This window comes from Palaemon carinicauda, chromosome 20 (genome assembly GCF_036898095.1).
Source record: "Palaemon carinicauda isolate YSFRI2023 chromosome 20, ASM3689809v2, whole genome shotgun sequence".
Lineage (NCBI taxonomy): Eukaryota > Metazoa > Arthropoda > Malacostraca > Decapoda > Palaemonidae > Palaemon > Palaemon carinicauda.
In genome coordinates this window covers 95,298,524-95,311,389 of record NC_090744.1, presented here as the reverse complement: position 1 = coordinate 95,311,389, position 12,866 = coordinate 95,298,524, and the positions used below count along the sequence as shown (strand labels likewise).

The following is a 12,866-nucleotide window of genomic DNA, read 5'->3' as shown; positions in this document are numbered from 1 at the left end:
GGAGGTGTCCTTCCCCTTCTGGGGTCTCGATGGGGAGACCTGTCGAGGCTGCCCGTCCTAGACGACGGCCCCCTGCGCTGGTCGGGATAAACGTCTCCAGGACGGGTCTTAGGCCTGCAAGATGTAGCCCTTCGCTCATCTGGTGACTCCCTGACGCGGGATGTGGAAGTCCTTCTAGGGGAACTGTCTCCTGCCCGCTCATGTGTCGAACCAATAGGTTTGGAACAGACTTTAAAATTGTTCTCTGGGACAAACACCCACGTCCCTTTCGGAGAGACTGGTCTCCTGCTTTTGGGTGTAGGGGAACGGGGCCTCATCCTGTCCCGAGATCCTGTGGGAGACCGCGAAGGGGAGTTCCTCCGCACAGACCGACCTCGTTTCCGCGTCCCTACTGGGGGGGTTGTTCTCCTGCTTTTGGATGTAGGGGAACGGGGACTCATCCTGTCCCGAGATCCTGTGGGAGACCGCGAAGGGGAGTTCCTCCGCACAGACCGACCTCTTTTCCACGTCCCTACTGGGGGAGTTGTTCTCCTGCTTTTGGGAGGAGGGGAACTGGGACTCACCCTGTCCCGAGATCTTGTGGGAGACCGCAAAGGGGAGTTCCTCCGCACCGACCGATCTCGTTTCCTCCTCTGTCGTCTCCTCCGTTCACTGCTTGACGAATCCGAAGAGTCACGTCCTGACGAGAAAGACTGACCTCCGTATCGTGACCTAGCACGTGACTGCGTTTTCTTGGGGCTACGCCGTACCCCTGACGGAGAAGGAATGGGGAGACTCTCCTGTAGCGAAGTCTTCGGCGGCAACCATCCCGACGGGCCCGCCAAACCGGGGAAGGCCCCGCCAAGGCCTTCCTCCATGTCCAGTGGGGACCTCATCGGAGTCCTCGGCACGTCCCAAGCCAATGGATCTTCTTGCGGGGACTCCTCTCTGCCGACGCCACCACTCGTCGCTGATGACCCTGGAACTTCCACCCAGGAACCTGATGAAGAAAAAGGGACACTATTAGACCACATGGGGTCCCTCGACGAGACGTGGCCCTTATGAGAGAGAGCCACGTCCCCCGGACCCCCACTACACTCACTTACGGCCGCTTGACTTGCCTTGGCCAACGAAGGACCGCCCACAAATTCCCTCTCTTGGGAAAGAGGAGCCAACTGCATGTTCTCCTTGGACTTACCTCGCCCCTTACTTTGGGTAGGGGACGGTGGATGTACCCTACCTGACCCTTCTCCTGCTGAAGTCGCAGGGGAAGAAACGCTAGTCTTCCTAGGAGACTTCTTCGATGCCTTCTTCTTTTTGGTACGGAATTTTATCCACTGGTCCTCGGGCCAATCGGCACATTCGGAACACTTATCCGACGGCGAACAAGCTCTACCCCTACACGAGGTACACAACGTATGCGGGTCAACCTCGGGCTTAGACAGAAAAGCCCCGCATGATCTACCAGCCCTAGGCCCAGGACAACGGCGAACGTGTTCCATAACGCAACACAAAGGGCCGTAGACACAAGCAAGCCACAAAGGAAAAGCACTAAAACACTAGGAAAGCACAAGGAAGCGAAATCAAAAGCACGTAGTGAAAGCACTAAACACACACTAAGAGATCCCGATCACGTGGGAAGCACGTGGAACTAAACACAAAGGGAATCGCACGGAGTATGAGGAGCTTCGTGAAGCACGTGTGTTCACGAACCGACCAGAAAACTTACTGGGGAGAGCTTCTCAAAGACGGACGACCTGCCCGGGCAATGCCCCCAGGTCATATTATTTCCCGTTATTCAGGACAGTATAGAACATGGAAGTAGGGGGAAACTACGTAAAAATCTGGTCGTCGGAGAGGAGTTACCAGTAATCTCCTATAAAGTGTTTCAAGGTAAGTCTCTGTGTCGGAACAAACATATTTTTGAGAAAAATATCTCCTACTTGATAGAAAATACCAACAGGGGGTTAGCATCCTGATTCTATAAAAAGAAAGAAAAAGTCTTCCTAAGTAGAGAGCAAGGATTCATTATAGGTAATTAGGATATTTATCCTATACGGCAAAGACAAGGACATTGTCGATAAAAAGGTAAAATATTCTAAAAAGCTGGAACTATAGAAGGTAGTCATGACCGGAGCACGGTGGAATCAAGTTATATTTGAGGAAGTGATAGCCGAGATGGGGCACAAAGAAATCCTTTAAAGAACTGACCTTTTGGCTTCTTCACGAACATCACACACACTTTTCCTGAGAATGGATTCCATCATTCTTGTCATGTCTTCACCCAGAAGGCCACTTTCTCCGTGACTCTTAAACTTAGGAACAGGACTGAAGAGGCCAATCTCTCCATCCTCGTTACGCAATGGGGAATGCAAATCCATAATTCGTGAAGGAAATACTACTTGAGAAATATCCCTGAAAGATAATCAGCAAATTAATATATGACAAAAATGATATTTTAATTATAAAATAAATTTTTGAATATACTTACCCGGTGAATATATAATAGCTGAGCCTCCGGCGGCTCGACAGAAAAACACAAAAACTCGCGAGCGATCGCTATGAAGGTTGCGGGTGTGCCCACTAGCTCCAACTATCGGCCAGATACCGCATATACATGTAAACAGACCCAATTCTTCTCATCCCGCTGGGTCTCTATCGGGGAGGAAGGAGGGGCCTTTAATTTATATATTCACCGGGTAAGTATATTCAAAAATTTATTTTATAATTAAAATATCATTTCTAAATATTTAACTTAGCCGGTGAATATATAATAGCTGATTCACACCCATGGTGGTGGGTAGAGACCAGAGTTAATTAAGTTTACAGCGTATATGCTTAGAGTTTTTGACAGTTATATCATAACAAAACCCAAATATATATAGGTACCTGGTAAGGAAGTTGACTTAGACGATTACTCTGCCATATTAGTCTGTCTTCCTCACGAAGCCCAGCGATCCTCTTAGGATGCTGAAAGACTCCCAGGAGCTGAAGTATCAAGGGCTGCAACCCATACAACAGGACCTCATCAAACCCCTAATCTGGGCGCTCTCAAGAAATGACATTTGACCACTCGCCAAATCAAAAAAGGATGCGAAAGGCTTCTTAGCCTTCCGTATAACCCAATTAAAAAACATTTCAAGAGCAGATTAAAAGGATATTGGAATTAAGGGAATGTAGTGGTAGAACCCTTACCCACTACTGCATTCGCTGTAACGAATGGACCCAGTGTGTAGCAGTCCTCGTAAAGAGTCTGGACATCTTTTGAGTAAAATGACGCGAATACCGACTTGCTTCTCCAAACGGTTGCGTCCATAATACTTTGCAGAGATTTATTTTGCTTAAAGGTCACAGAATTTGCTATAGCTCTTACTTCGTGCGTCTCAACCTTAAGCAAGCATCGGTCTTTTTCATTCAAGTGAGAATGAGCCTCTCGTATTAAAAATCTGATAAAATATGACAAAGCATTCTTTGACATAGGCAATGATGGTTTCTTAACTGAGCACCATAATGCCTCAGATCCACCTCGTAAGGACTTAGTACGAGCTAAGTAGAACTTAAGAGCTCTAACTGGACACAGCACTCTTTCAAGTTCGTTGCCTAAGATCTCTGACAGGCAAGGTATATCAAAAGACTTAGGCCAAGGACGAGAAGGCAGTTCATTTTTGGCCAGGAAACCAAGTTGAAGTGAACATGTGGCTTTTTCTGTAGAAAAGCCGATGTTCTTACTGAAGGCATGAATTTCACTGACCCTTTTAGCCGAAGCCAAGCACACTAGGAAAAGCGTCTTGAGGGTGAGATCCTTCAGGGAGGCTGAATGTAATGGCTCAAACCTGTCTGACATGAGGAACCTTAGGACCACGTCTAAGTTCCATCCAGGAGTTGCCAAACGACGTTCCTTAGAGGTCTCGAAAGACTTAAGGAGATCTTTATTGTTGGAAAGATCTAAGCCTCTATGACGAAAAACCGAAGCCAACATGCTCCTGTAGCCCTTAATCGTGGGAGCTGAGAGGGAGCGAACATTTCTCAGATGTAAAAGAAAATCTCCGATTTGGGCTACAAAGGTACTGGAAGAGGACACAGATGCTGGCTTGCACCAGTCTCGAAAGACTTCCCACTTCGACTGGTATACTCTGATGGTAGAAGCTCTCCTAGCTCTCGCAATCGCACTGGCTGCCTCCTTCGAAAAGCCTCGAGCTCTTGAGTCTCTCTCGATAGTCTGAAGGCAGTCAGACGAAGCGCGGGGAGGCTTTGATGAACAATCTTTACATGGGGCTGACGTAAGAGATCTACCCTTAGAGGAAGACTTCTTGGAATGTCTACCAGCCATTGAAGTACCTCGGTGAACCACTCTCTCGCGGGCCAGAGGGTAGCAACCAACGTCAACCTTGTCCCTTCGTGAGAGGCGAACTTCTGCAGTACCTTGTTGACTATCTTGAATGGTGGGAATGCATATAAGTCCAGATGAGACCAATCCAGTAGAAACGCGTCTATGTGGATTGCTTCTGTATCTAGGACTGGTGAGCAATAGATTGGTAACCTTTTGGTCAACGAGGTGGCAAAGAGGTCTATGGTGGGTTGACCCCAAGTAGCCCAAAGACTCTTGCCCACGTCCTTGTGAAGGGTCCATTCCGTGGGTATCACCTGACCCCTCCGACTGAGACAGTCTGCCAAGACGTTCAAGTCCCCCTGGATGAATCTCGTCAACAGGGAGATGCCTCGATTTCTTGACCATATGAGAAGGTCCCTTGCGATCTCGTACAGCGTGAGGGAGTGTGTGCCTCCTTGCTTGGAGATGTACGCCAAAGCTGTGGTGTTGTCTGAGTTGACCTCTACCACTTAGTTTCGAAGAAAGCTTTCGAATTTCATCAAGGCCAAGTGGACTGCTAATAGCTCCTTGCCGTTGATGTGCATGCTCTTCTGACTTGAGGTCCACAGACCCGAGCATTCCCGACCGTCCAGGGTCGCACCCCAACCCAAATCCGACGCGTCTGAGAACAACACGTGGTTTGGGATCTTGACTGCTAGGGATAGTCCCTCTCTCAGACTGATATTGCTGTCCCACCATTTCAGGCATGCCTTTACTGGTTCGGAGACTGGGAATGATACCGTCTCTAACGTCTTGTCCTTGTTCCAGTGAGAGGCTAGATGGAACTGGAGAGGCCGAAGGTGTAGTCTCCCTAGCGAGACAAACTGCTCCAGGGATGAGAGAGTCCCTACGAGACTGTTCCAACTCCTGACTGAACAAACGTTCTCTTTTCAGCATTAGTTGGACTTTGAGCAGGGCTTGTTCTATTTGGGTGGCAGACGGAAAAGCCCGAAAAAAACTGGACTGCGAATCTCCATCCCCAAATATAGAATAATCTGGGATGGGATCAGTTGGGACTTTTCTAGGTTGACCAAAAGTCCCAACTCCCTGGCCAGACTCAACGTCCAATGTAGATCCTGCAGACAGCGAAGACTGGACGATGCTCTGAGAAGCCAGTCGTCCAAGTACAGGGAGGCTCGGATTCCCGATAGATGGAGGAATTTTGCCACATTCCTCATGAGCCTCGTAAACACGAGAGGAGCAGGACTGAGGCCAAAGCACAGGGCTCGAAACTGGAACCCCACATTCCTGTAAACAAACCTCAGAAACGGTTGGTAATCCGGGTGTATAGGAATGTGGAAGTATGCATCCTGAAGGTCGAGAGAGACCATCCAGTCGCCTTCCATTAATGCTGTCAAGACAGCCTGGTAGACTTCATCATGAAGTTTGTCTTGACAATGAACACCTTGAGTGCACTTGCCTCTTACGTACTCCTGCAGTGAACATGGCTGCCAGATCATTGGAGCCATCCCTGATAGCCTTGTTTATGCATGACATAATTGTACAGCAAAACTTCAAACGCTCGAAAAAACTCCTAACAGGAGATGGTCTAACTCTGAAGCCGACCATAAAATCTTGGAGCGTCTCATGGCCAGGCGCCAGGGAGAGTCTATGAGGTTTGAGAAGTCTATCTGGGCAGAGGCAGGAACTCCCAAGCCGAGAACTTCTCCCGTGTCATACCAGACTCTCGCTCTATAAGCCAGCTTAAAAGTAGGGAAAGCAAAGGCTGTCTCCCCCAAACTCCTCCTGGTGATTAACCAATCGCCTAGCAAACGTAAAGCTCTCTTAGAAGAGCGAGAGAGCACTAGCTTAGAAAACAACAGCTTCGAAGTAGCTAGGCCTAGTGTAAACTCTGACGTTTAGGCAAACGAGGAGCAGCAGTTACAAAAAGATCCGGACAAAGATCCTTAAAAATCAGCAAGATTTATTTAAAGTCCATAGAGGGCTGAGTAGCTTTAGGCTCCTCTCCGTCTGACAGAGTCCCCAAGGGAATATCAGTAGGAGGGGGATCAGCAACTTCCTCATCTGAAGGAACCTTGTCCGACAATTGCCGAGTCTCAAGCAAGGGAGAGACCTGCCGTGGTGGCAATGCTTGACAAGCAGAGTCCACACGCAAAGGAGCAACAGTAGCAGTCAAGGACGCTATGTCATGTAACTGCTTAAAGGACTGACCAGCAACAACAACAGGTGCGGGAGGACGCTCGACGTCAACTCGAGACTGCCTTGACTGCCTAGACTGAGCAGTCAAAACAACTCTTGACTGCGGTGCTTGACGCTCAACGTCAAAACAAGTCAACTATGCTGGTTGGCGAACGTCCTGAACGTCAACAAGAACAAGCGGCAGCGGCTGAACGTCCACAAGCGGCTGAGAGTCAACACGGGACTGCATCGAGTGAGGCTCTACAAAACATGATTGACGTGACTTTGTAACGTCAATGTCAACAGGACGAGCAAAGGCTCGTTTGGGCGGCTGACGGCCAGGATCTCGATCAGCTAAGCGGCGAGGATCATCGTGAACCTGCTCAGCAGAATAGTCCTCCATAAGAGAGGCAAGCTTATTCTGCATGTCTTGCAGTACAACCCATTTAGGATCAACGGGAATGGGTGCGGTAAGAGACTAGGGTAACGTCTGTGACTGCAAAACCTTGCCAACAAAAAGACTCTCGGAGCCTGTGTTACGCTTTTGTTTAGGCGGCGAGCAGTCTTCCGATGACTGCATAGGGTCAGAGCTGTCCCAATGGCTATAACCAGGACGCTGGACCTGTCCTAAGGGGACTGACTTTCGCTTAAAGGGCCTCGAAACCTTGCTCCACGGTTTCTTACACGAAAAGCCTTCGGATGACGAGGAGAAAATCGTCTCGCTCGTCTTATGGTAGGGGCGGTCTTGATGAGACACGCCTGAAACCATAGAGGGAACGTCTGTTCGCTGATCAAGGCCTCTCGAACCCATAAGTCGTACGACATTACTTCTCCCCTGGGCTTGGGAGCTTGCAAGAGGTCCCGGACTAGGCGAACGACAGGCACGAACAGACGAACCCTCGGTCGCAACACTGATAACACTTTGCGCAATTATCACTTTATCACTACGATTTTCTGTTTTGCACTTACTTCACTGAAATCGAATTTTTCAACAATTCACATTAGGCATGAATAAAACTGATTTCTACCTGAAGCACGCAATTCTACCCTACATCAAAAGGTTATAATTGCGAAATAAGTCGTATAATGTAAGCACATTAATACAAGCAAAAAACAGTAAACATATTTTAAGATAAAAAGATCAGTGACTGGGGAGGAGACTAAACACTAGTTCATTCAAAACTACGTTTTCAATCTCTCACCGCACAGTGCCTTGGGACGAGAATAAAAACTAAAAACGTTTTATCCTTTCTACCCGTACAGAGACTTGGGACGAGAGTAAAAAACTGACTCGAGAACAACGTTACTCGCTTGGGACGAGAATAAAGATCGGAACGTTCTCTCTTCCTCTTTCTCTCTCTCTCTCTCTCTCTTTCTCTTGATTTCACACCGAAGAGAAAAGCCCACTCACCTTTCGTCAATAAACAGGTTATTTGACCAAAGGAAAAAACTGAAAGGACTAAGAAAATGAAAATTAACAAGTTCCTTTAAATTAGTATTTAAAACATTTACGTTTGAAAGAAGAATGAACAAAACGTCAGAATCGATTTACTCTTTCTGCAAAGTGAAACCGTGATACTCTCTCTCTCTATCGTAACGATAGAGCGCAAACTGCGTAGCATAAATAAACCAAACGTTAGTTCATCTTTGAAACAGTACGAAGACTATTCAAAGAAAATCTTTCATGAAATATCTACTAAAAATATTCATTTAATAAGTTTTAAATCATTTGCTCTGTAAAAGTTATTTACGATTGAAATGGCTCAACGTTGTTTAACTTCGGTTTCCAAGTTAGGACCGCCTACTCTCGGATTAGGGGAGGAATAGGTAAGGTCGCATATAAACAAATCATTAAAATTTATCTTGATGTTTATTATAAATGGAAAGCTAATCGAGGAGGCCTAATAAAGGCGGTTGAGATATAAAATATATAGAGGAAAATCTATAATTAACAACAACAATTTATAACGTGATAAGATAATTGCTAAAAGCCTAAAACACACTTCCGTACTAAGGGAAGGGTCGGCCATTTTTAAAAGTCAAAGAAAGTCCAAAAAACAATCCAAAGTCATCAACAATTAAATCTATCCAAAAAAGAGTTCAAGATTTAAGTTGAATATAAAACACCTGCACTGCAAAAGCTCAAACCAAAAGGAAGTACTTCACCAAGACTGTTGAAAAACTCCAGGTTAACAGCGAGTAATGGTACGTCTTGTCGTTCAGACCGACAGAGAAGAATTGAGTCTGTTTACATGTATATGCGGTATCTGGCCGATAGTTGGCGCTAGTGGGCACACCCGCAACCTTCATAGCGATCGCTCGCGAGTTTTTGTGTTTTTCTGTCGAGCCGCCGGAGGCTCAGCTATTATATATTCACCGGCTAAGTTAAATATTTAAAATTGGCTGCTGGTGTACTAATAGAGATATTAAGTAACAAGGGATATAATATACTCCGCAGGGATTAAATATTATGCAGATAAACTAATCAAAAGATATTACAAAACTTGGAAAAACTACAGTAGAGTGAAATACTTTTACATTACAATACAAGCAAATCCTTAGTTCCCTCATCTACAACAGAAACAAACTAATATTTTACAAACTGTACTCACTTGGTCACTGATTTCCTTTTCAATGAGATATCTTCATAGACATACTCATCAGGAAGGTCCAACCCCTGACGTCTTTGAGATTTATTTCTGAAGGGTGTGAAAGGTGCATTCATGCCATAAAAAGATGTTCCTGCTTTTTGTTTATCCTCCATTATCTTCTCTAACATGCCTGCATGTGACTTGGGGCTAAACCTTGCCTGATGAATCTTGGCAGATAGTGGCTGTGGCTTGTTAAATATAGTTCGAGCTGGCATTTGCTTTGCTGCATTACTTGATGTAATCTGAAAAAAATTTTTACCTTGTCACATCTGCTAAATTTCTGAGAAATTAAAAAGGCAGCTTTTCTTATGACTAATTTTGCAATGCAAAAAGTAGCCCTTTATTGTCTTTTCCAAAAGAAAGGAAACCGAAACAGCTATAAAATCCTATATGAGATGCAGAATTTTTTACAAAGTTTGGATCAATGACCTAAGGGTACTACCAAGATGCACAATAACATAGCTCTAAATATCAATTATTTTGGTTATTTAAAATGATGTTGTGATGTTTTCTATTATTCTCTTATACATATCATCCTATTACTATGCTTCCACCTTGAACAATTAATCAACACAGTATCCAATGAGGGGAATCCTGCTTAAGTTGGGATTTGAGTGATGGCAATTCGTCATCTTCTGCATTAACATTACATCATAATGAAACCAAGATGCAAACTATTTTCAAGCACCAAAGAGGAAATATATAAGAATAATAAATATATCAATAAAATCTGTAATTTTTCTTTAGAGGTTATACAAGGAACAAGTAACCCATTGCCATGTACCTCATCAATCACAATGTGCACACTCTGAAGGACTATTCCTAACAACCAATGAACAAAAGTAACAGCACTACCAGTAACTAGTTTAATCATTTAAGTTATGTACGGGTAAACAGCCTTTTCATAGTGTTATATCTAATTTACAGCAAAGTATTTAATAAATCCAAATTCTTCACACTATCAATTAATTTAAGATGATTGAATTGCCCTCCACTCCAAAGATTTATTTCTATAAAATTTTTAATATGACAAATTCGAAGATAATTTGTATTTTTCCTAACCATACAAACCTTAGCTATTTACAAAGGGTTATTACTTTTAGCGTAGCTGAAATGGCGAGCCATTAGAATTTAACGAGGGTGTATTACCCCCGCGCTAGTTAGCGGGGGGGTAGGGGAGTGGTAGCTAGCTACCCCTCCTCCCCCTCACACACAGGTGAATACTCACTTTCACTTAGAGGTAGGACTTGTCTTGGGGGACAGGGCTGGCGGGCAAATATGTGTAAATAGCTAAGGTTTGTATGGTTAGGAAAAATACAAATTATCTTCGAATTTGTCATTTGTTCCGTAACCGAAATACAAACCACGCTATTTACAAAGGGTGACTTATCCCTTAGGAAGGGTGGAAAGTCCCCAGCCATACTGGCTTTGGCTTTACCCGGGGACTCAGAATCCGAGTGAGTCGCACTCGAGAAAAGGAGTCCCTGCACCTCACAAGTTCCTTGCACCGCAAGGAACCATGTGGCCTACGTAAGCTTGTGTGTGAAGGAAGAAGTGTGACCCGTCTTAGGCAGTTGACCTGGAGTTCCAGAAGGAACTCTGGGTTAGGACGTTCCCAATACCACCTCGTCAGGGTATGGGGGACGCGACAGTATTGACTCAATACTCGGAACACAAGGAAGCATGGTTTACCTGCAGAGGTTCGAGGTCAGCTATGCAGAGACCAGGATGCTGCTTCCCCGTAGAGGGGATGATGAAGAAAGAAGTAAGGGCCAGACATACTTCTTTCGTTCATGCAGACTAAAACCTGATAACAATGCCCTCAACCTTCTGCTACCTGTCCAAAAAGGAGCCTGAGGTTAGACCAGCTGTTGTGTAGCCACCACAGAGCGATAGAAAACGTATCGAGACTCCTGTGGGTCACGCCCTGCAGGAAGCGGGCTGCGAAGGTCATCAGACGCTTCCAGACTCCAGCTTGTAGCACCTGCGTCACAGAGTAGTATTACTCGAAGGCGAGGGACGTTGCGATGTATCCAACATCGTGCTGTAGGGCGACGTGACGGGGGAGGGTCTGAAGACAGGTCGAGATGAATGTCCTTGAGTCCGGGCTGAAGAGGTATACTGGTGACTCTCCCCCCATGTCCTCCTTGTGTTCCCAAATCGGCTGCAACTGAGGCCAAACTGCAGCTGTTCCCAGCGCTAACCTCTCGATTCCTGTACTGGCAAGAAAGAGAAGGTCTTGGGACATCAGACACAGAATGGAGACTCAAAATCTTGAATGAATCGGACCGAAGGGTCGGGACCCTCAGATTCTGAGTCTAGCCAACAACTCAGGAGCGAGCCTGAATGTTGCCTTCCCCTCTTCCTTAGAAAGGGGGGGAGTAGTAAGAGACCAAGAAGATTGCTTACACACTGGCCGTGGCCAGAGTGAGCAGAAGACCCAAGGCGGAATACAATCCGAGGCCTGTCGTAAAAGGGTCTTGAGAAGATCTCTTAAAGGACTAAAAGTCCGAGCCATGCTCCAAGTTGGAGGTCTTCCTCCGACTAGGGCAGGGACGATCGTAGCTTCGCATGAGCGAGGATAGATCCAGCGGGCAGGAAAAAGTTATTCCTTTAAGCCTGAAGGTCAGGGAAAGGCCGAGCGACAGGCTTCATTGCCAAGAGCGGAAAGGAGTTTCCTCCCGCCGAAAGGCAATAAGACCGTTATTGCTGGAGAAGAGGCCTCACGGGAAGAGGTATATCTCCCACGGCACCAACCACCTTAGACTCTTCACTTTGCCTGGGAGACCCCTGTGGATGACTATCGCAGATGACGCGACCTCCGTACCGCGACTGTAGCGGGTTGTCTCTTCTAGAGGAGGAGGCGTAGTGTCTCCAGGCATGAAGCCGAAGCGACGCCCCGGTTCGGGAGAGATGTCGCAGTGTGGTTGCTTGAGTAGTCTGCGCCGTGGGAGAAGCTCTCCCGGGAGTTCCGTCAGGGGAAGCAGAGGGTCCAGAAACCGTTCTGCGCATAGTCCCAGTGGAGCTCTCCCATTGAAAGGTTGACAGACAACCTGGTTTTGTTGAGACCCATTGTCCGCAGACAAAAAGGAGGGAAGACGCAGGCGTCGAAGTTGTCCCACCATCACCGGAATGCATCTTGCCAGAGTCTCGGGGTCTGAGACTGGGGGGAAAACTAGCGGAAGCTTGAGGTTCCAAGCTGTCGCGATCAGGTCCCCCAGACCAGCACTTGCTGGTTACCCAAGGTCAAAGACCCCTAGGTACACTCTCTCTATGAGGCTCTGCTCGGATAGTCTGAGAGAAACATTCCCCTGCCTGGAATGAGAGAGCCGATGGTGGAATTGAGAGAATCTCAATCATCCCGGTATCTCTACTGCAAGATGTGAAGGTGTGAAAATGCGTCCCCTGCTGGTTAGCATGAAGTCGACACGCAACGGGGCGACTTGGCAGGAGCGGTAGGATCTGAAGAGGGGCCAGACTAAGGCCCTTAAGCCTGCCTGAATGATGGAGAGGTATCCTTCAGGTCTTGACCATAGGCCTGGACCGGAACATGCCCCCCCCCCTTTCCTTTGACGAGTCCGAGAACCGCATCAAGAATGTGGGGAAAGGACGAGAATATCCACTACCATCAAGAGGCTCCATAGGTCAACACCCATTGCAGGTTTAATAGTTCCGCTGGTCCCATAGGGCCAGGGAGTCCGGTTAAACATTGCCTGAAGCCACCGGAA

The 12,866-nt window shown here is 46.7% G+C and overlaps 1 protein-coding gene across 4 annotated transcripts in view; it reads right to left on the bottom strand.

Annotated features, from left to right (window-relative positions):
* LOC137614325 (protein ELYS-like) overlaps positions 1–12,866 on the bottom strand; it is a 138,594-nt gene that overhangs the window by 49,160 nt on the left and 76,568 nt on the right. For all 4 annotated transcript variants that reach the window (XM_068344082.1, XM_068344084.1, XM_068344085.1 and 1 more), the window contains exons 21-22: positions 9,100–9,380; positions 2,191–2,394 (exon numbers count right to left, since the gene is read on the bottom strand). In XM_068344082.1, the coding sequence (XP_068200183.1) occupies positions 2,191–2,394; positions 9,100–9,380 (485 nt within the window). The remainder of the gene's footprint in view (positions 1–2,190; positions 2,395–9,099; positions 9,381–12,866) is intronic.